Source organism: Xenopus laevis, chromosome 2S (assembly GCF_017654675.1).
Source record: "Xenopus laevis strain J_2021 chromosome 2S, Xenopus_laevis_v10.1, whole genome shotgun sequence".
In the NCBI taxonomy this organism is placed as follows: domain Eukaryota; kingdom Metazoa; phylum Chordata; class Amphibia; order Anura; family Pipidae; genus Xenopus; species Xenopus laevis.
In genome coordinates, this window is record NC_054374.1 from 132,203,582 (window position 1) to 132,223,360 (window position 19,779).

General features: G+C 38.4%; 1 protein-coding gene across 5 annotated transcripts in view; it reads right to left on the reverse strand.

The window, feature by feature from the left end:
* Positions 1 to 19,779, reverse strand: part of arhgap9.S (Rho GTPase activating protein 9 S homeolog) — a 62,946-nt gene that overhangs the window by 13,520 nt on the left and 29,647 nt on the right. For 4 of the 5 annotated variants that reach the window (XM_018250078.2, XM_041584420.1, XM_041584421.1 and 1 more), the window contains 11 exons: positions 14,997 to 15,167; positions 13,460 to 13,564; positions 12,354 to 12,415; positions 11,807 to 11,894; positions 10,508 to 10,603; positions 9,148 to 9,246; positions 8,230 to 8,344; positions 7,940 to 8,059; positions 4,158 to 4,256; positions 1,863 to 1,940; positions 862 to 915 (listed from right to left, as the gene is read on the reverse strand). In XM_018250078.2, coding sequence (XP_018105567.1) covers positions 862 to 915; positions 1,863 to 1,940; positions 4,158 to 4,256; positions 7,940 to 8,059; positions 8,230 to 8,344; positions 9,148 to 9,246; positions 10,508 to 10,603; positions 11,807 to 11,894; positions 12,354 to 12,415; positions 13,460 to 13,564; positions 14,997 to 15,167 — 1,087 coding nt within the window. The remainder of the gene's footprint in view (positions 1 to 861; positions 916 to 1,862; positions 1,941 to 4,157; positions 4,257 to 7,939; positions 8,060 to 8,229; positions 8,345 to 9,147; positions 9,247 to 10,507; positions 10,604 to 11,806; positions 11,895 to 12,353; positions 12,416 to 13,459; positions 13,565 to 14,996; positions 15,168 to 19,779) is intronic. The other variant, XM_041584419.1, reaches the window with a different exon arrangement.

Below are 19,779 nucleotides of genomic sequence, written 5' to 3' on the forward strand. Positions count from 1 at the left end.
GTGAATGCAATACCAGGACAAACAACATGAAAGCATTTGATGACCACATACTTCTCAGTGTAACAGCGGTTGGTGCTATCAGCCAACTTATGTGATATAGGTCGGAGTTATAATAAGAACGTATACAGTATATCACAGCAGATACAACCCCAAAGCTCTTTTCCCAAAGACTTATACAGAATGTAATGTCTTTTCAGATGTATTGGGAATTTCCAATCTGTATTTTAAATGCTAGACAAACTCAGTTAAATAGGTTCCTACAAGAAAAAAAATGCATCTGAATTAGGAGAAAAGTATTTTTCTCCTCTAATTGAATCTCATTCCTTGGCTTTCATGTAATAAACCATAAGATAACTTTTTCTCACTGAATTGAATCTGGCCCAATATAGTCAGTATATTGATGTGTGTGCTTGTTAATAAGAGATCAGATGGTATAAAAGTACATACAGGCAGGTTTGAAAAATCCCATCAGATGAGAACTGCATCTGTGCCTTGATGTGACATTGATGTGCTTGTCTGATAGACCCTTAGGCCCACAGCATGATCAGGTTTGCCCAATTTGGCCCTGCATTTTGACCAATGAGCAGATTTTTATATGTATTGCCAGCTAAATACTAAACCTAATACTAATTCCAGTATAATTCCTTAAGAACTAAAGGATGTTAGTCCAAGCTTAATGAAAGCAGAATATGCACAGCGATGCAATATGTTTTGGTGCAAAGCTTTGTAGTTATACAGAATTCTCAGGCATACTGTAACAGACAATAATGCATTTAGTTAGGGAAAGCAAGGCAAAAGCAATGGTTATTGGGGACATTCCAACTAACAGACACAGCCACAATGCAAAAGCTATGTGGCTACCTTGAGACAACTGTTCCGGGAATAGATACCGTCCATCCGTTGTTACTGCCCTTTCTGCAAGAGAACAGGTGGGGCTACTGATCAATTACAAAGGAAAGATTAAGGCAGATTTCTGCTCTTATCAGCAACAGCCTTTGTTAGGGGAAGACATTTTTAACCAAACAGTTAAATTAGTGAACACAATATAACACTAAGCGGCACATTTACTTAGGGTCGAATATCGAGGGTTAATTAACTCTCGATATTCGACTGTCGAAGTTAAATCCTTCTACTTTGAATATCGAAGTCAACGGTTTTAGCGATATTCTTTCGATCGAACGATTAAATCCTTCGAATCGAATGATTCGAAGGATTTTAATCCATCGATCGAACGATTTTCTTTCGATCACAAATTTGTTAGGGGACCTTCCCCATAGGCTAACATTGAGATTCGGTAGGTTTTAGGTGGCGAAGTAGGGGGTCGAAGTTTTTTTTAAAGAGACAGTACTTCGACTATCGAATGGTCGAATAGCCGAACGATTTTTAGTCGTAGTCGAAGGTCGAAGTAGCCAATTCGATGGTCGAAGTAGCCAAAAATAATACATTGAAATTCTAAGTATTTTTTATTTTAATCCTTCACTCGAGCTAAGTAAATGTGCCCCTAAGTGTTTAACACAAGTGCATCCTGAAATAGACTGTACTGTGCATTCCAAGGATTTTGCAAAAGGTTTTATACCTAATTGGTTGTTGGGGGCCTACAAGTATTTTCAAGGATATTAGAGTGTAAGGAAATTATATATATTTGAAAGTGGATTTGCATAACTCTGGCCATAAAAACCTATATAAATCATATTTTAATTTTATCCTGTTACAAAGCACTAATGAATTACTGTTTTGTTGAAACAGTTTGATTTGCTACAGGTCAGCAAAAAATCTTTACTGGATCTATATGGTATTCTAACATTACACACTGAAGTTAATACATGTTCTAATGAACTAGAATCTGGGAATCTCTGCCTTACCTCTGTCAACAATGAATCTCAGTTTCTGTATAGTCGCCAAGTTACCATTGACTCTATATATTCCATCAGCCTCCAGACCTGTGGACGGAAAAAGTAGTATCATTTAGAATTCACCGATTTAGTGACAGGTATTATACATTATGCTGACTAGCTGATAACTATTTCTTAGTATTAAACATTACAAAGGACAACAGTTTTTTGCTTGTCCTATATTCCTGTACTGTAATGATGACTAGAGATGGCCCGGTCTGCTCAATTGATCCAACTGCAATAATAGCAATAAGGCTACACAAACTTCCCTTCTAGAGAAGGGTAATCAGATGGCTGTGTCATTCTATTAGGAGAACAAAATTGAACCGAATCCTGGATTCGGTGCATCCCTCTTTTCCTGTAAGCATTCATGAACATCGAGCATGCCAAGTTTAAGCAGATCCAGACCTGGCTTTAAAGCTAAGGAATGTAATAAAAAGGTTGTGGTCAAGGCCTGAATTGTCTTCATCAAAGCCAGGAAATGCAAAAGGGCAATACATATACTATGACGAGTATGGGACCTGTTATCCAGAATGCTCAGGACCTGGGGTTTTCCGGATAACGGATCTTTCCATAATTTGGGTCTGCATGCCTTAAGTCTACTAGAAATTCATTTAAACATTAAATAAACCCAATAGGCTGGTTTTGCTTCCAATAAGGATTAATTATATCTTAGTTGGTATCAAGTACAACCGACTGTTTTATTATTACAGAGAAAATGGAAATCATTTTTAAAAATTTGGATTATTTGGATAAAATGGAGTCTATGGGAGACAGCTATTCCATAATTCGGAGCTTTCTGGATATCGGGTTTCCGGATAAGGGATCCTATACCTGTATATCAAAATATTTTCAAATATAAAAAGTTAAAAACAACTTTTAATGGTCATTTTGGTAAGTTTGTTGTAAAGTATTGTTGAAATGATTGAAAGTGTTAAATGTTGAAGTGATTGGAAGTTTTATAATGTTGAGACTGTAATGTGTAGAAATCACCACAGGGTGCAGGTGAATGTTAAAGATTTCATGTGGTGAATTAAGGAAAGGCACATGCACTGCAGTGAGGACAGTACATGATAGGGAAATGTTAAAAGCACATATACAGTGAATGTTAAGGGGATGGTTAATTAGGGATAGTATTTAAAGGAGTGAAACACAGTAATGGGTGTTCAGTGGATGCTTCTGAAGAAAAGTAGATAGTGACAGGGCTACTGTAAAAGTACTAGGTACTATAGATAGTGAGTGGACCACTAGAATGGGTAGCCAAGACCCCAGGAGTAAGTGGCTTAGGAGCCAAGGCTTTGCCAGTGAGGGCTGGAGTGTTAGGGGGAACACGAACATCCTGAAGGAGGGGCGCAAGAAAAATCCTATCTGGAGTAGGCCAGAGGGGCATAGGACGTATGCCGGACTGGTAGGACCAGAAGGTGGAAAATTCCTATCCTAAAAGGTCAGCGGTGCACTGCTGTGGTGTCAGCCCGACTGAAGTAGGAAGTTGGTAAGTCGCCTTGGAAAGGGGTGTTCCTGTATCTCAAGTGATTTCGTGTGAGGGGTTCGTAAAAGGAAGTGATTGCTCTGCAAGGAAGGGAGTAAGTGAAACCCATGGGACTGTGTATGGACTGTACAAAGTTGATGGATACTGGAAAGCATTACCAATAAAAATTCTTCATGTTCGTGATTTTACCATCGTGTGGATATCCATTTTGACGGCGGGGCATTAACCCTTAACCCCCCTTACAAGTTCAAAACTATTATTATAAACTTTCAGTGGACCAAATCATTCAAAATCTTGGCTGATGGACACTTGCTTTGATCAAAACAAAGCAATGCTCAGTACAGTTATGAGACCTGTTATGCAGAATGCTCTGGAGCTGGGGCTTTCCGGATAATGTATCTTTCTGTAATGTGGATCTTCATACCTTAAGTCTACTTAACTTTAAATAAATTCATTAGGCTGGTTTTGCTTCCAATAAGGATTAATTATATCTTAGTTTGGATCAAGTAAAAGGTAAAGTTTTATTATTACTGAGAAAAAGGAAATCATTTTTAAAAAGTTTTTTTTAAATAAAATTATTTAGATAAAATGCAGTCTTTCTACATAGCGGATTTCCAGATAACTGATCCCCTACCTGTAGTACCTTGAACACAGGAAGTTGTTTATACAATAAGAGCAGTAAAAATAAAGTGTATTTATATGGAAACAACTGTGGAGTGGATCAAATATATTTTTACTAAATCAATGGCAATAATACACAAATAATGTATTTATACCTCGCTCATTTACAGCATCGATGCACATAGACACAAACTTTGGAATTGTACTGTTCTCTCTGTGACAAAGAGCATCCAGACGGCATCCAAAAACCTGATCTGTGGAACAGAAAAAATATTATCCAACAGTGTAAAGTTATGGCATTTTATATGTTGCCATCTTGATTAGCAAAGTTTCTAAACATTGGGCCAAATTAAATTTGATGAGAAAATGTATCTTCTACTTCATTGCTAGATTTTCCCATAGAGCCAGATGCAATACAATAAAAAAATCAAAAAAAAAATTAATTTCACGGTTTGGGACAGATTCAATTGAGTGAATCACAAAAGGCCAGATTCAATTCATGGTTTATCAGATGAAATTTCATGGACAAGGTTCAATTCGAGGAGAAAAAACATTTCTCCAAATTCAACTCCAGTTTTTTCCCATAGACTTCAATAGAGTTTTCATGTGATAAACTATGAGACACATGTTTTTTTCTGAATTGTAATTAATTTCCTCATTTCCATGAGTTTTCACGTGATACACTTTTTTTTCTCTTTGGATTGAATCTGGCCCAAATAGTCACTTCAGTGAGAAACAGGAGAGTCTTTCTCTCTAAGGGGCAAATTCACTAAGCGCCGAAGCGCCGTACGCTAGCGTTAATTCGCTAGAGTTTGGCATTTTCGTTACTGCGCAAATTCACTAAAGAACGCTGGTGTAGTTTCGCTAGTGTTACTCCGCACCCTTACGCCAGGCGAATTTTCGCTAGCGACGTAACTACGCAAATTCACTAACTTGCGCAGTGTACTGAACGCTACCTTTTATGCTAGACTTCCTTCGCCACCTCAGACCTGGCGAAGCGCAATAGAATAGATAGGGATTGTTTCAAAAAAAGTCAAAATTTTTTCTAAGTCCCAAAAAACGCTGGCGTGTTTTCTACATTATGGGTGATAGGCTGAACAAGATCGAAAAAATTTTTGGGGCTCCCCTCCTTCCCCCCTACATTTCCTGACTCATGGCAACTTACCTAGACAGTGGGCACATGTGTAGGGCAAAATAAAATTTTTATTTGATGAATTGAAGGTTTTCTTGGCATTTGTAGTGCTGATACGTATTCCTCCATTGAAATTTGAATTTGGCACCGTATGCAAATTAGCCTTCGCAAGTGTAACTTAGCTTTACATAGCGAATCAACGCTAGCGCAACTTCGCAACCTTACGCTACCCCTGTTCGTAACTTCGGATTTTAGTGAATTTGCGGAGTGCTGGCGAAACTACGCCTAGCGAAGTGTGGTGAAGTGCGGCAAAGTTGCGCCTGGTGTAACTTCGCATCTTAGTGAATTTGCCCCTAAGAGTCACATGCTCAGATTCAGGGAGATTAGTCGCCTGGCGACTAATCTCCCCCCGAACTGCCTCCCACCAGCTAGAATGTAAATTGCCGTCGGGATGGCACTCAGAGCGGTTCATTTTCCGAAGTCACCCGAAGTTGCCTCATGAGGAAACTTCTGGCGACTTCGGAAAACGAAGTGCTCCGAGTGCCACCCTACCGGCAATTTACATTCTAGCCGGCGGGAGGTAGTTTGGGGAGATTAGTCGCCCCAAAGAAGAGGAGATTTTTTGTCGCCAGGCGACTAATCTCCCCGAATCTGAGCATGTGTCCTGACCCTTAAAAGCCACAAGCGGTACCAATGCTAGGTTATCTGTCTCCTTTGAAAGCTAATGGTGGGGGAGGACTAATCCCTAATGCTTTTATGCTGGGAGGCTTTAGCATTTTATTTTATTATGACCATAAGTAAATAGTTAGGCACTGCAATATGGGTTTTACCTTGACGTGGTATGGTGTCTTATCAATTTTATGATCATAATTTTGTAATTAAAAAACTCCTGTCTTTGTAAATACATGCATCTGCATAGATTACTTATGTGACAGTGGACCAGGGAATGTGCATTGATCAATCTCTATTCTTTTTCTCTATGTCTGTAGTTAATTTGGCCAGATCAGTAGCACTTTCATTGTATTTTAGTATTTAGCCATGGAGTACTCACATAACCTTTCCTTTTTGCATTTTATCACATGAAAAGTCAAGGACAAGATTCAATGTGAGATGCAATTCAATTCAGAAAAACTTATTTCATGATTTATCACATAAAAAGTCTATGGGAAAAAACTGGAGCTGAATTAGGAGAAAAGATTTTTTCCATTAATTGATTAGTTTCCACGTGATAAATCATGAGAAAAGTTTTTCTGAATTAATTTGCATCTCAAATCAAACCTTGTGCATGAGTTTTCACGTGATAAACACTTCTCATGCTGAATTGAATCTAAGAATGTAAGTTTTTACATGATAAATAACATGATAGATTTGAAACTGGTCCATTATCAACAAGCCTTCTCTATGCTATAGTAAGAGTCTAAAAATGAAAAAGGTTGGAATTCTGCAGCTTCTATTTTATGACCTGAGGTTTTCTGGATAAGGGGGCTTGCCATGATTTGGATCTCCATACTTAGAGCCTTGTTTTGCCACCAATTTGGATTCATGCAGCTTAGTTACCTTTAATTACAAACTACAATGTTTTACTATAGAGAAAAAGGAAATCCTCAGAAACATTTGAATAATTTGTTCAGAATGGGAGACAGCATCCCTATAATTCAAAGCTTTTCAGATAAGAGATTCCATTTCCTTGGAATCTGCTCCTATGAGCAGCCATCAGGTAAAAGGTAAACACAGCGCAAGAGCAGCTGACTGTGTCCATAGGTGGAGCCTCACACTTCTAGGTACATGGACAGGATGGACAGAACAGGGTGAATTGCTCTGGTAAAGGAACAGTTCAGTGTATAAATAAAAATTGGGTAAATAGATAGGCAGTGCAAAATAAAAAAATATTTCTAATACCCTGTATAGTTAGATAGCCAAAAATATTACCGAAGGCTGGAGTGACATGGGGGCAAATTCACTAAGCGCCGAAGCGCCGAACGCTAGCGTTACTTCGCTAGCGTTACTTCGCTAGCATTTGTCATTTTCGTTACTGCGCAAATTCACTAACGAACGCTGGCGTAGTTTCGCTAGTGTTACTTCGCACCCTTACGCCTGGCGAAGTTTCGCTAGCGACGTAACTACGCAAATTCACTAACGCGCGCAGTGTACTGAACGCTACCTTTTACGCTAGACTTCCTTCGCCACCTCAGACGAAGCGCAATAGAGTAGATAGGGATTGTTTCAAAAAAAGTGTTTTCTACATTATGGGTGATAGGCTGAAAAAGATCGAAAAAATTTTTGGGGCTCCCCTCCTTCCCCCCTACATTTCCTGACTCATGGCAACTTACCTAGACAGTGGGCACATGTGTAGGGCAAAATAAAATTTTTATTTGATGATTTGAAGGTTTTCTAGCCATTTGTAGTGCTGATACGTATTCCTCCATTGAAATTTGAATTTCGCGCCGTATGCAAATTAGCCTTCGCTAGCGTAACTTCGCTTTACTTAGCGAATCAACGCTAGCGCAACTTCGCAACCTTACGCTACCCCTGAGCGCAACTTCGGATTTTAGTGAATTTGCGAAGCGCTGGAGAAACTACGCCTGGCGAAGTGTGGCGAAGTGCGGCGAAGTTACGCCTGGCGCAACTACGAATCTTAGTGAATTTGCCCATAGGTGTCTAATATAAAAGCCAAAACCCAACTCCTGCTTTACACCTCTCTTACATTTAATCCGTTGACTTTAAGGGGACAACAAGGAATATTACTGTTTAATTAGCTTTTGATCCTTAGCATGCAGGCCAGATTCAAAAGCAAATGGTTATTACCTTTAATAAGGCCTTTTTCCTGAAGAGTCTGCAGTGGAGGTCTCCTTACCAACAGTTGCTTTAGCCTTGTTTTCACTTTCTTTTTGTCTAAGCCTGCTGGATTCGAACTCACCCAAGATACTAGGAATAGGACACATAAAACAGATCACTAGGCTGTGTTGCCTTCACTCAGTCTGTTTCTATATATTGAGCCGTGTTTGTCTGTTTTGTTTTTGGCAAATATTTTATCATACTGAAAAATATTGGCTTGTCCATAAAAAGTAGCCTTCAGCCAACATTCTAATACATACAGGTGAATTTCCGGTTGGTTTTTAGTGGACTTTCTTCCTCCCCACCACTCCCATCCAGGACCTCCACACTGCCTGCTCTTCTTAAAATGATGTCATCCAGTGGGTTTTCTCTGTCCTGATTTGATTTAATAATAGACAAGTTCGTTAGTGAAAAAATATATATTTTATTTAAAAATAATTCATTGCTTGTTTTCATCATCATCATTTATTCATATAGTGCCAACAAGTTACGCCGAGTTTTTGTCACGGTCGGCACCCTAAATCCAGAACCAATGCTAAGCACCCTGTTCACGGTTATTGCTTCTGTCTTTAACAGCCACCTTTCACCTCGGCTAATCGGATGCCACCAGGTCTTAATAAGAGAGGTGCCAAGCTAAGGGTTCTGGACAAGCAAAGGGGCATGATGGTAAAGCAAAGTATTTTGGGCAAAAGGTTACAGTACAAGGCGTAGGCAGAATCAGGCCGGATTGGGGCAGGCAGAGTACAAGCGGAGTCAGACAGGCAAGGGTCAAACCCGGAGATCAGAAGGGATATGGATACAGAAGAGTCAGTTACCAGGCAGGGTCAGGATTACAGAAGTCAGGATGTCAGGCGTCACAACAGGTAATCAGATAACAGACAGGTAGCGCACCCAGGAATTTGCAAGAAGAAACCTATAATGGGCAATGATCTACAGCCCAAATGCGCCTTTTATACCCTTTGAAGTTCGCGCCATTGCGTGCTGACGTAACCACGCCAGCACGAATGCGCCTATAAAGGAAGCAGAGGTGCACCGCTCGCGCCTTAGGAACCCACAGCACCGGAGGAAGAGGAAGTACATCGTGGCGGGCAGTAGGCTTGTTAAGATAGATCAACCTAGCGCATACATTTAACAATTATACTGTACTGAAAAATGTGTTCTTTAAAGAAGTCACCTACCAGCCTCTCAATGACTCTTTGTAGGGCATCATACCACTCCTGGATTAAGAGTTCTTTGTCAGACTGCAGAAGGTACTCATTCCCTGTCACCATGCGAAGCTGTACAGTGTGCAGATAAAAGATAAAAGAATCAGTACAGTTGCCACCTCTTACATTTTTTGAGCTCAGAATAAAGTTACAGTGAGCTAGAATCCATGTTGAAGGAATCCTTTATATAATTATTTCAAGCTTGTTTAATATACATACACTGTGTTTGTTTCCTTTCTAATCACTTAACCTCGCCTTCGTATGTTTATGTCAGGTTTTGATTTATCAGTTAAAGACTCACTAGATGTTTCTCTGTTACCAATATATTTATAACTGAAAGGTTTTCAGTAGTATAGAGTTATTGTTCTTTTTCACATTGGTGGTTACTTTAAATACTTTATAGCAAACAGTACTTTAAAGACTTACTATAGCATTCTGAAGGCATGGGGATTTCCAAATTTCATGCGTATAATAAAATATAATATGTATGTATTTCTAATACAGGTATATCGTTTTTTTATATGTTAACAATGTCTTTGGGTATTTCAAGTCATACAGGTATGGGACATATTACCCGGAATGCTCTGGAACTGGGGTTTTCCAGAAAATGGATCTTACTTGGGAGCTTCATACCGTAAAGGTGGCCATAGACGCACAGATCCTATCGTACGAATCGAGGATTTGTACGATTTTCAGATCGTGTGTGGTAAGTGCCGACATCTTTCGTCCGTCAGAGATCGGTCATGTGGTCGATCGCACAGGTTTGATTTTGACCCGACCCATCCCACCGGAGCCCATTGCGCATCGTAATCGGATCGTACGGCCGTACATTCAGATTACCCCCAGTATAGCCATGCTCGTTAATGGCATATCGGGGAAAAATCCACTCGTTCGGCGATGTCGCCAAACGAGCGGATCTTTGCGTCTATGGCCACCCTAAGTCACCTAGAAAATCATGTAAACAATAAATAAACCCAACAGAAAAGTTTTGAGCCCAAGAAGGATTAATTATATCTTAGTTTGGATCAAGTACAAGTTACTGTTTTATTATTACAGAGAAAAATGAAATATCTTCTGAAATTTGAATTGAGTCTAACGAAGTCTATAGGAGACGGCCTTTCCATAATACAGATCTTTCTAGATAATGGGTTTTGGGATAACGGATCCCATACCATATTTATATATCTTGTTGCACAGTAAGCCATAGAAAGAGTTTAATTTATTCAGCATACCCTGGCTGTTTTATGCTATGAGCCCATAGCTATTCTGATACTATCCATACACTATGATATATGTTCAATATTTAATAATTCAGTAGTTTATCTTGACTTACATGGATTACATTTTTCTTGCTTGACATCTCCTGAGTCCAGTCAGTTGTTGCACCTCTGAGGTCCACGCTGCTTTCAGGCTTGCTATTGGATGGTTTCTAAAACCAAATGAAAAAAAACATATTTGTGAAATATAACATATAAATAATATAGTTTAACACAATTGAATTGAATTAACTGAATTTAAAGGATTGGAGCTTAAAGGAGCAGTTTACTTTCATCATTTATTTTTAAATAGTACACCAAAAATAATGACCACTATCCTAAAATGATAATAAAATTCGCAATTTGCAATTGGTTTTAATTTTTTATTATTGAAGGTTTTTGAGTTATTTAGCTTTTTATTCAGCAGCTCTTCAATTTGCATCTGAACCAAACTGGTAACTAGGGTCCAAATTACCCTAGCAACCATGCATTGATTTGAATAAGAGACAAGAATATGAATAGGAGAGGCCTGAATAGAAGGATCTGTTATAAAAAGTAACAATAACTAAACATTTGTAGCGTTACAGAGAATTTGCTTTTTAGAAGGGGTCAGCGACGCCCATTTGAAAGCTGCAAAGAGTCAGAAGAAAAAGGCAAATAACTATAAAACTATAAAAATAAATAATGAAAAACAATTGAAGAGTTGCTTAGAATTGGTCGTTCTACAACATAATAAAAGTTACCTTAAAGGTGAACCACCCCTTTAAAGTCAGGGATCATGCTCAATGGCAACTGATGCTACTGAGAAAATTTATAACATTTTAGGTTTAGCAATTACTACTAATCTTTGTACTTTTTGAAACAGCAAGGGATAGATTTATGATCTGTGGGTATTTATCAAGCAGTAATTTCAATTTAAAAAGCAAAATACCAATTAGTTCAGATGGCCTTTTGCCTGCTGCAATGTTTAAAGTTGAAAAAAGTTTATCAGAATCATTTATACCTCCCCTTAATTTGCATCGGGAATTAACCATCTGGACTGGTGTTAAAGATCAGTGCTGATGCTGTGCTCTAACACCCCACATAGAATAATGGAGTTTGACTGCTCAAATCAGTTGAACACATTCCGGCATCTACTTTCCAGTAATGTTTTTAATAACTATGACAAAATATGAACTTGTAGGGATTCTTTAAGGTCATCAATTTTAATTTTTGTAAAGGTGTCCCTGAATGTTACTCATGACTGCAATCTCTGTAGGCAGTTTAGCACACAGTGTAAAATATATGCACTAAATTCTTCAAAATAAGCCATCATTCAAGGAAAGAAAATCTTAGCATTGATCTCACAATAATAGTGCAAGTATTACAGTCCTTACCCAACCAGAAGGTACCAGCACTTTTGGATCCTTGTAAAACATAAGGCTGTTTCCTGTCAAAACTACCCAAGATGTAGTCCAGTTTTTTCTTGGAGGAAAAAAAATGTAATCAGATACAAGAACTTGTCTATTTTTGTTCCTAAACAGAGTCGCAGCCCCTACAAACCAGTAACTGGCTTGCCCCAAGATATTTTTTTGCTGTTGTTGGATTTTGCCTGTTTTCTTGATTATCATTTATCTTACACTTCTAAAACCACTTTGTTCTTCTATTCCTACTTTAAAACCTGACCCTGAAAATAATTCAGAAATAAGATATCAAAAAACATAAAACACATATTTCTATTACTTCTGTCTAAAACATACTAAAAGTTAACCAGTCTAAGTGATTTAAGGCATGGTGTTCCATATTATAGGGAGATCCTTTTTCTAGGAAACACCAGGTCCCAATCATTTTATATAAGAGATCCCATAACATTGCCTCTCACTTGCTGCCTGTTTTAGTTTGGAAATTAGATAAATAATGTTGTTAGTAATGTCAAATACTTACTTCAGCTTCCTTCCACCTTCAGCAATCTTTGTCTTGTTTAACTGGCTTGCCTTTTCCACCTCCTGAAAAATAAAGATATAGCTATATGATCGCAAAGAATTCTATAGCTATAATCTTGTTCTATAAAGACCTATAAGATCAATAAATCAGATCTGAAAAAAACAGAAAATATTTCTGAACTTTTAATTTATTGAAAATTGTATCTTTTTTAAGACCATCTGTTTATTTTCCTGTGAGTCCTATCTGCTCATTATATAAACACAAAAAGAGAGAGTTTTTGATTAAGGTTATCTGGTTTTTGGGAGTTGGTGCCATAATGTATTGAAATATACACTCTGAGCTGAACTGCAGATATTTCAGCCCTATAGCGGTTTGGTATATGGCAAAAGAACTTTGACAATTTGGGGGTTATTTATCAAAATCTGAAATTATCTCAATATTTTAGGAAATATACTCCAACCAAATCCGCATGGGTAATTTCCCCTTATTTATCAATACAAGAAAAAATGTAACTACAAAATTGAAAACATTTTGAAAACTTTTTTTTTTACATGACCCAATACTTTTTTGTTGGTCTAAGGGAAAATAAATGACTACTTACAATCAGGGGGTTATTTATTAAAGTTTGATTTTTTTCTGATCAGACTTTTAAAGGCAAAAAACAAAATTTTTCAAGATTTATAAAACTCTGATGTTGTTAAAAGTCCAAATAAAAATATACTCCAACTCAGACCTGCTGAGTTAATGCATGAATGATGATTTCCTGATGTGCGAAATTATTTTTGACACCGGTGACTATTTTGACTCCATAGACAATTTATCGCATGCCCAATGACTTCAATAAAATTGGACAAAATAGGCGTGCATCGATTTTGGCACCAGCGAATTCATGCCAGCATCAAAATTCACATTTTGTGAATTTTTTGCAGTTTTCATGAATTTTGGGACAAATTCGCCCATCACTATACATAGCATGAACAACACTGTGTGCTGCAGTGTTATTAGCTTGTAGCTTTTAGGTTCATTTACAGCACCTAGAATGTCCTCGGCAGTATGTGCAGTTAAACTATTCTAGGGTACTTTTATATCTATATAATTAGGCTTACATGGGGAACATCCAGGACAGTCACCACTGGGACCCTTTGCAGTTCTGACGTTGTATGACTATAATTGTCAACATTAGTTTGTGAGAGGTTCCTCCTGTGGTTTGACTGCAGAGGAAATTACATTTATATGGTGAGAAAACTTTTAGCCATAGTCAATGTGAACAGAAGAGCAAATCACAGTGCAATGCAAATACATATACAGAAGCAGAAAAAATAACAGAAACATCTAACAATGTATTCATAACAAATACCTATTAACGAGTAGAACCAACATTTGTGTACAGAACAAGTTTCAGTCCATCTTGATTACTTCTTGGAATGTGGTCGTGCAAGTTCTGAACTGTGTGTTGGATATTACACTAGTCTTTCAACAAAAATAATTCCTGTTTTACAAGACATGAAGGATGCTCTCCCATAAAAAGGCAATAATGTTTAGATGTTTAAAGCTTTGGCAGCTCCTAGAAGGTGTTTAAGTATATTGTAGTCTTGAATTTAAAGGTAAAATATATGGGTTATTTTGGAATATCGAATATGTAATAAAAGATAATGCAAAATAATCTTCTTTACAACCATAAAGAGCAATCATGCCATGTAAAGACTATCACACGATTGGCTGCTAGTACCAACATGGTACTGTTTGTACCAGCAATTTATCCATCAAAGTGTGTTCAGGCCGGATTTAGGGTAGTGGCGCCCCATGGCCGCATGGTCCCCGTGCCAGGCTTTTCTGGCGCACACGCCCCCCCCACCTAGCACCAGCTATGAGTGAGAGAACTTTCAAGCACCTTAGGGATACATCTGGGTGGCATGCAAGCAATGTTCCCTTTGTGTTTTCACACAAAGTTCACAATTTGTTGTGTACGCTGGCCTCAAAATTTGTGTGTGCACGCACAAAGCACACACTTAGAGGGAACAGTGATGAGTTATTATAATTGAAAGCATGTTGTGACATTGATCACTGTCTTGCCACCAAAACCTTTCTTCAGAAAAGCTTTGTAGCTAAATTGCCAGATAATTGCCTGTTCCTAGTTGTTCCCAAATGCAACAGGTAGGAAGTAATGATGTGTGGTTCAGGTTTTTCCTGACCCACACCCGCCCGAAACCCGCCCTCCCTCCACCCGCGCCTGCCTGAGCCCAACTTCTGTGTTTATAGACCCGCACCGACCCGGCCTGCCCATGACGTCACAAAAAGGGCTGTGTGAGCAGGCGCACGTCTATAAAAAAAAACAGAAGTCGGAAACAGCCATTTGTAAGGTCGCAGGTGGGCAGAGCAGTCAGAAGAGCTCAACCAGCACCCTCCGGCGACCCGGAAAGGGGGGATGCGAGGTTGGCCCGAACCTGCCCGAACCGCGGGTAAATGCAGTCTTCCAGCTCTTGCTTAACAACTGCCACAACTTTTGCTAACAAATTGTTGCTAATGCTCACCAGCTCTCATTTGAGGACACACGCTTGATAGGGTTGTTTTTTGTAATATATTCATTGCAGGCTAAAATCTCACACTTCATCTGTCAATACTTATACAATAATGCTCTTTTACCCTTGCAGCTCTTGAATCAGAGAGGATCATAGACTTGGTGTAGGTGAGTTTTGGTAGCAGAGGCTCCTCCCTGTCCATTTGTCCATCATTACTTATGCTGTGGAGGTTGTTAAAAGACGGTGAGCTGCTTATTGGGCTCATGCTGTTCTGCTCCAAGGGGAGGTCACTGATCTAAAAACAAAAAATCACGGGGAGAATTATGTTTCAATATTTCTGATACAGCATTTTTAATTACATACTGCTGTTTGGTGGAGTTGTGTGTTTTACTGCTTCCTTTACTACACATAGTACAAAGAACCAACAACTAAAGGTGTAGCTTATAATAAAGCCAGAATAGGGACAAACTTTTATGTTGCCCCTAAATCGGAGTTTAGAAAATAACCCACTAAATAAGATAATCTAACATAAAAAACCCTCATACATCTATAGCTTTGGCAGGCTGGGGGGCCAAGGATATATGGATACAGGTATGGAATCCGTTATCCAGACAGCTCAGAAATACGGAAAGGCCATCTCCCATAGGCTAGATTATAATAAAATAATTCAAATTTTTTAAAATTATTTCCTTTTTCTCTGTAATAACAAAATAGTACCTTGATCCAAACTGAGATATAATTAATTAGTTAAGCAAAATCAGCCTATTTGTTTTTTTTTGGGGGTTATTTATCAAAGGTCAAATTTTGAAGTTATGTGAATTTTTTAACTTGAATAAATGAGAATGTACTCACAACTGGAATGGGAGGTTATTTAAGGAAAAAACTCGATCATTTAACATTCGATCTAATAAGAACGAACCAAAATCAGAATCGAATTCGAATCAGTCAGGAAGGCCAGCATCTTTAAATGGTTCAACTGACCTTTCCCATTGACTTCTACATGAATTCGGCAGGTTTTAGGTGGTGAGGTATCGAATTAAAACTGTTTCCAGGGTTGATATGTGATATATCTCACATTCGAATTAAAATTTGAGTTGGCGGTTTAAATTATAAATTGTTTTTAAATTAGAATGTTTTTTTTCCAAAAAAATTTGAAAATTCAAATTTATTATTCGAACCTTAGTAAATCTGCTGCTTAATGTTTACATGATTTTCTAGTAGACTTAAGATACAGCCATTATCCAGAAAACCCCAGGTCCTGAGCATTCTCGATAACAGGTCCCATACCTATATAAGGATATATGGGACCCAGTGGGGCCTGACCGCTTATATATGTTTATGAAAATATTGTACGCCTACAGTAGAGTATAATAATACATCTTCTAAAAAGATGCATTCCAGAATCCTTTTAACATAAATACAAAGCTTTAAGGGTAACTGACACTACAAAATAAGTTACCATGACTCCAAGCTCAGAGACAGACGCAAAAGTAAAATTAGTTGGGCCATATCTTTATCTACTATCTATCTTTATCTACTATTCATGGAAATAAGGACAACAGCACTATCCATTATATCTAGCAAGGAAGCCCTCTTGCATTAGGGCTTTATATGATAGTTACACCAGGAATCCAGAATCAAATCTAACAACTGAAACCCAGCCAGGCTCACAAGTTTGTATTAAACAGTAAAACACAAGCTGTGGACGCATACAGTAATATGAAAAAGTTTAGGAACCCCTTTTAATTCTTTGGAGTTTTGTTTATCATTGGCTGAGCTTTCAAAGTAGCAACTTCCTTTTAATATAAAACACGCCTTATGGAAACAGTAGTATTTCAGCAGTGAGATAAAGTTTATTGGATTAACAGAAAATATGCAATATGCATCATAACAAAATTTATTTAAAAGTGCATACATTTGGGCACCTCAACAGAGATATTACATACTTAGTTGAGCCTTTTGCAATATAACAGCCTCTAGACGTCTCCTATAGCCTTTGATTAGTGTCTGGATTCTGGATGGCGGTATTTTTGATCATTCGTCCTTACAAAATCTCTCCAGTTCAGTTAAATTTGATGGCTGTTGAGCATGGACAGCCTGCTTCAAATAATCCCATAGATTTTCCATGATATTCAAGTCGGGGGACTGTGATGGCCATTCCAGAATATTGTACTTCTCTCTCTGCATAAATGTCTTTGTAGATTTCCAAATGTGTTTAGGGTCATTGTCTTGTTGAAATATCCAACCCCTGCATAACTTCAACTTTGTGACTGATGCTTGAACATTATCCTGAAGAATTTGTTGATATTGGGTTGTATTAATCTGACCCTCGATTTTAACTAGGGCCCCAGTCCCTGAACTAGCCACACAGCCCACAGCATGATGGAACCTCCACCAAATTTGACAGTCGGTAGCAGGTGTTTTTCTTGGGTTTCGGTGTTTTTTTTCCTTCATGCAAAGTGCTTTTTGTTATGACCAAATTACAAAATTTTTGTCTCATCAGTACAAAGCACTTTGTTCCAAAATGACTGTGGCTTGTCTAAATGAGCTTTTGTATACAATAAGCGACTCTGTTTGTGACGTGATTGCAGAAAGGGCTTCTTTCTCATCACCCTGCCCAGGGCCGCCATCAGGGGGGGACAGGGGGGACAAGCGTACCGGGCCCGGGCATGAAGGGGGGCCCGGCAGCGCTGCATTTTTTTGAAGATCCGGGCCCCCCTTACGAGCGCCCGAGCCGTACGTCTTGCCTCTTCAGTGCCGAATGCGGAAGTGCCGAAAAGCCGAAGCCGATGCGACGAAAAGACCCGAAGTCACGGAAAAAGCCGAAGTCCCGAAGTCACGAAGCGCCGAAAAGACCCGAAGTCACGAAAACAGCCGAAGCCGAAGTCCTGAAGCAGCGCAAAGACCCGAAGTCACGAAAACAGCCGAAGCCGAAGTCCTGAAGCGGTGAAAAGACCCGAAGTCACGAAAGGAGGCGAAGTTGAAGTACTGAAGTACAGTTTGTGTTTTTTTTTTTTTTAATCCCCTGGCCACCAATGTATTATTTTAATATTCTATAGGCCCCTGCCACCAATCTTTTTTTTAAAACTTTTGTTTTTGGGGCCCCAATTTTTTTTTTAACTCGTAAGGGGCCCCTTGCCACCATTGTTTTTTTTGGGTTTTTTTTTTTAAAAAAAAAATTTATTTTCTTTTTGGTGGCCCCAAATTTTTTTAACTTGTAAGGGGGCCCCTGCCACCAGTTTTTTTTTTTTTTTCAAAAAAAATTATTTTTTTTTTAAATTTTTTTTGGGGCCCCAATTTGTTTTTAACTTATAAGGGGGCCCCTGCCGCCAATGTTTTTTTTTTTTTTCAAAAAAAAATTAATTTTTTTTCAAATTTTTTTTTGGGGCCCCAATTTGTTTTTAACTTATAAGGGGGCCCCTGCCGCCAATGTTTTTTTTTTTTTTCAAAAAAAAATTAATTTTTTTTCAAATTTTTTTTTGGGGCCCCAATTTGTTTTTAACTTAGAAGGGGGCCCCTGCCACCAATGTTTGTTTATTTTTTAGTTTTTTTTACATTTTTTTTTGTTGGGGCCCCAATTTTTTTTTATAAGGGGGCCCTGACCATCAATAGCTTTTTACAACTTGTGTGGGGGGGGGGGTTACTTTTTTAGCGCTGATGTCTGTGTGGTCTTTTAACTGCGATGTGGGCGGGATATGGGGCGGAGCTTGGTCGTCAGTGTGGGCGGGGCCCAGGGGGCCCCAAAAATTTTGTTGTACGGGGCCCCGTGATTTCTAATGGCGGCCCTGACCCTGCCATACAGATTTTGCAAATTTTGCTGAATTGTAGAACGTTGTACAGATACACCATCTGCAGCAAGATGTTCTTGTAGGTCTTTGGAGGTGATCTTTGGGTTGTCTGTAACCATTCTCACAATCCTCCGCATATGCCGCTCCTGTATTTTTCTTGGCCTGCCAGACCTGGGTTTTACAGCAACTGTGCCTGTGGCCTTCCATTTCCTGATTCCTTACAGTTGAAACTGACAGTTTAAACCACTGAGATAGCTTTTTGTAGCCTTCCCCTAAGCCATGATACTGAACAATCTTTGTTTTCAGATCTTTTGAGAGTTGCTTTGAGGATCCCATGCTGTCACTCTTCAGAGGAGAGTCAAACAGAAGCACAACTTGCAATTGGTCACCTTAAATACCTTTTCTCATGATTGAACACACCTGCCTATGAAGTTCAAGGCTTAACAAGCTAATTCAACCAATTTGATGTTGCCAGTAATCAGTATTGAGCAGTTACATGCATTCAAATTAGCAAAATTACAAGGGTACCCACATTTTTGCACAGCCAGTTTTTCACATTTGATTTAATTCCATACAACTGAATACTGCTTCACTAAAAATCTTTGTTCAGAAAACACCTCAGTACTCAGTAGGGAAATGAAAACATACCACTGTGATCTTTTTTGTTAAAAGTGGAGTCAATTATTATGCAGGCTGAGAGGGGTTTTTTATTTATTAGTTAACCACCTTCCCTCTGCAAGTTCCATTTAAAAAAGTTTTTCTGTATGATGTGTTCAGATGTATTTCTCATTCTACTACTGAACTTGCATTATGCACTGTGCTACCATAAAACTTTAGTGTCAGTTGCTTATTACTATCTTTGATAAGAAAACTCTGTTATTGTATTGTCTATTTCTTTAATGATATACCTATAAACAGACTTTTATTGAACTTTTGTATATTGTGAGCTGTCAGTAATTTGTGTGACATGACAGAGCTACCAGGTGATAAGACAGAAAAGCAGGAAGACCATAAAAAGAATAATGTAAGCCTTTTTTTTACCATCCTACTGAGCTTACCTTTAAAAGTGCAGTATGAAGTATAGTTTATTCTACTTTTATTTTTTTTTACAAATAAGAT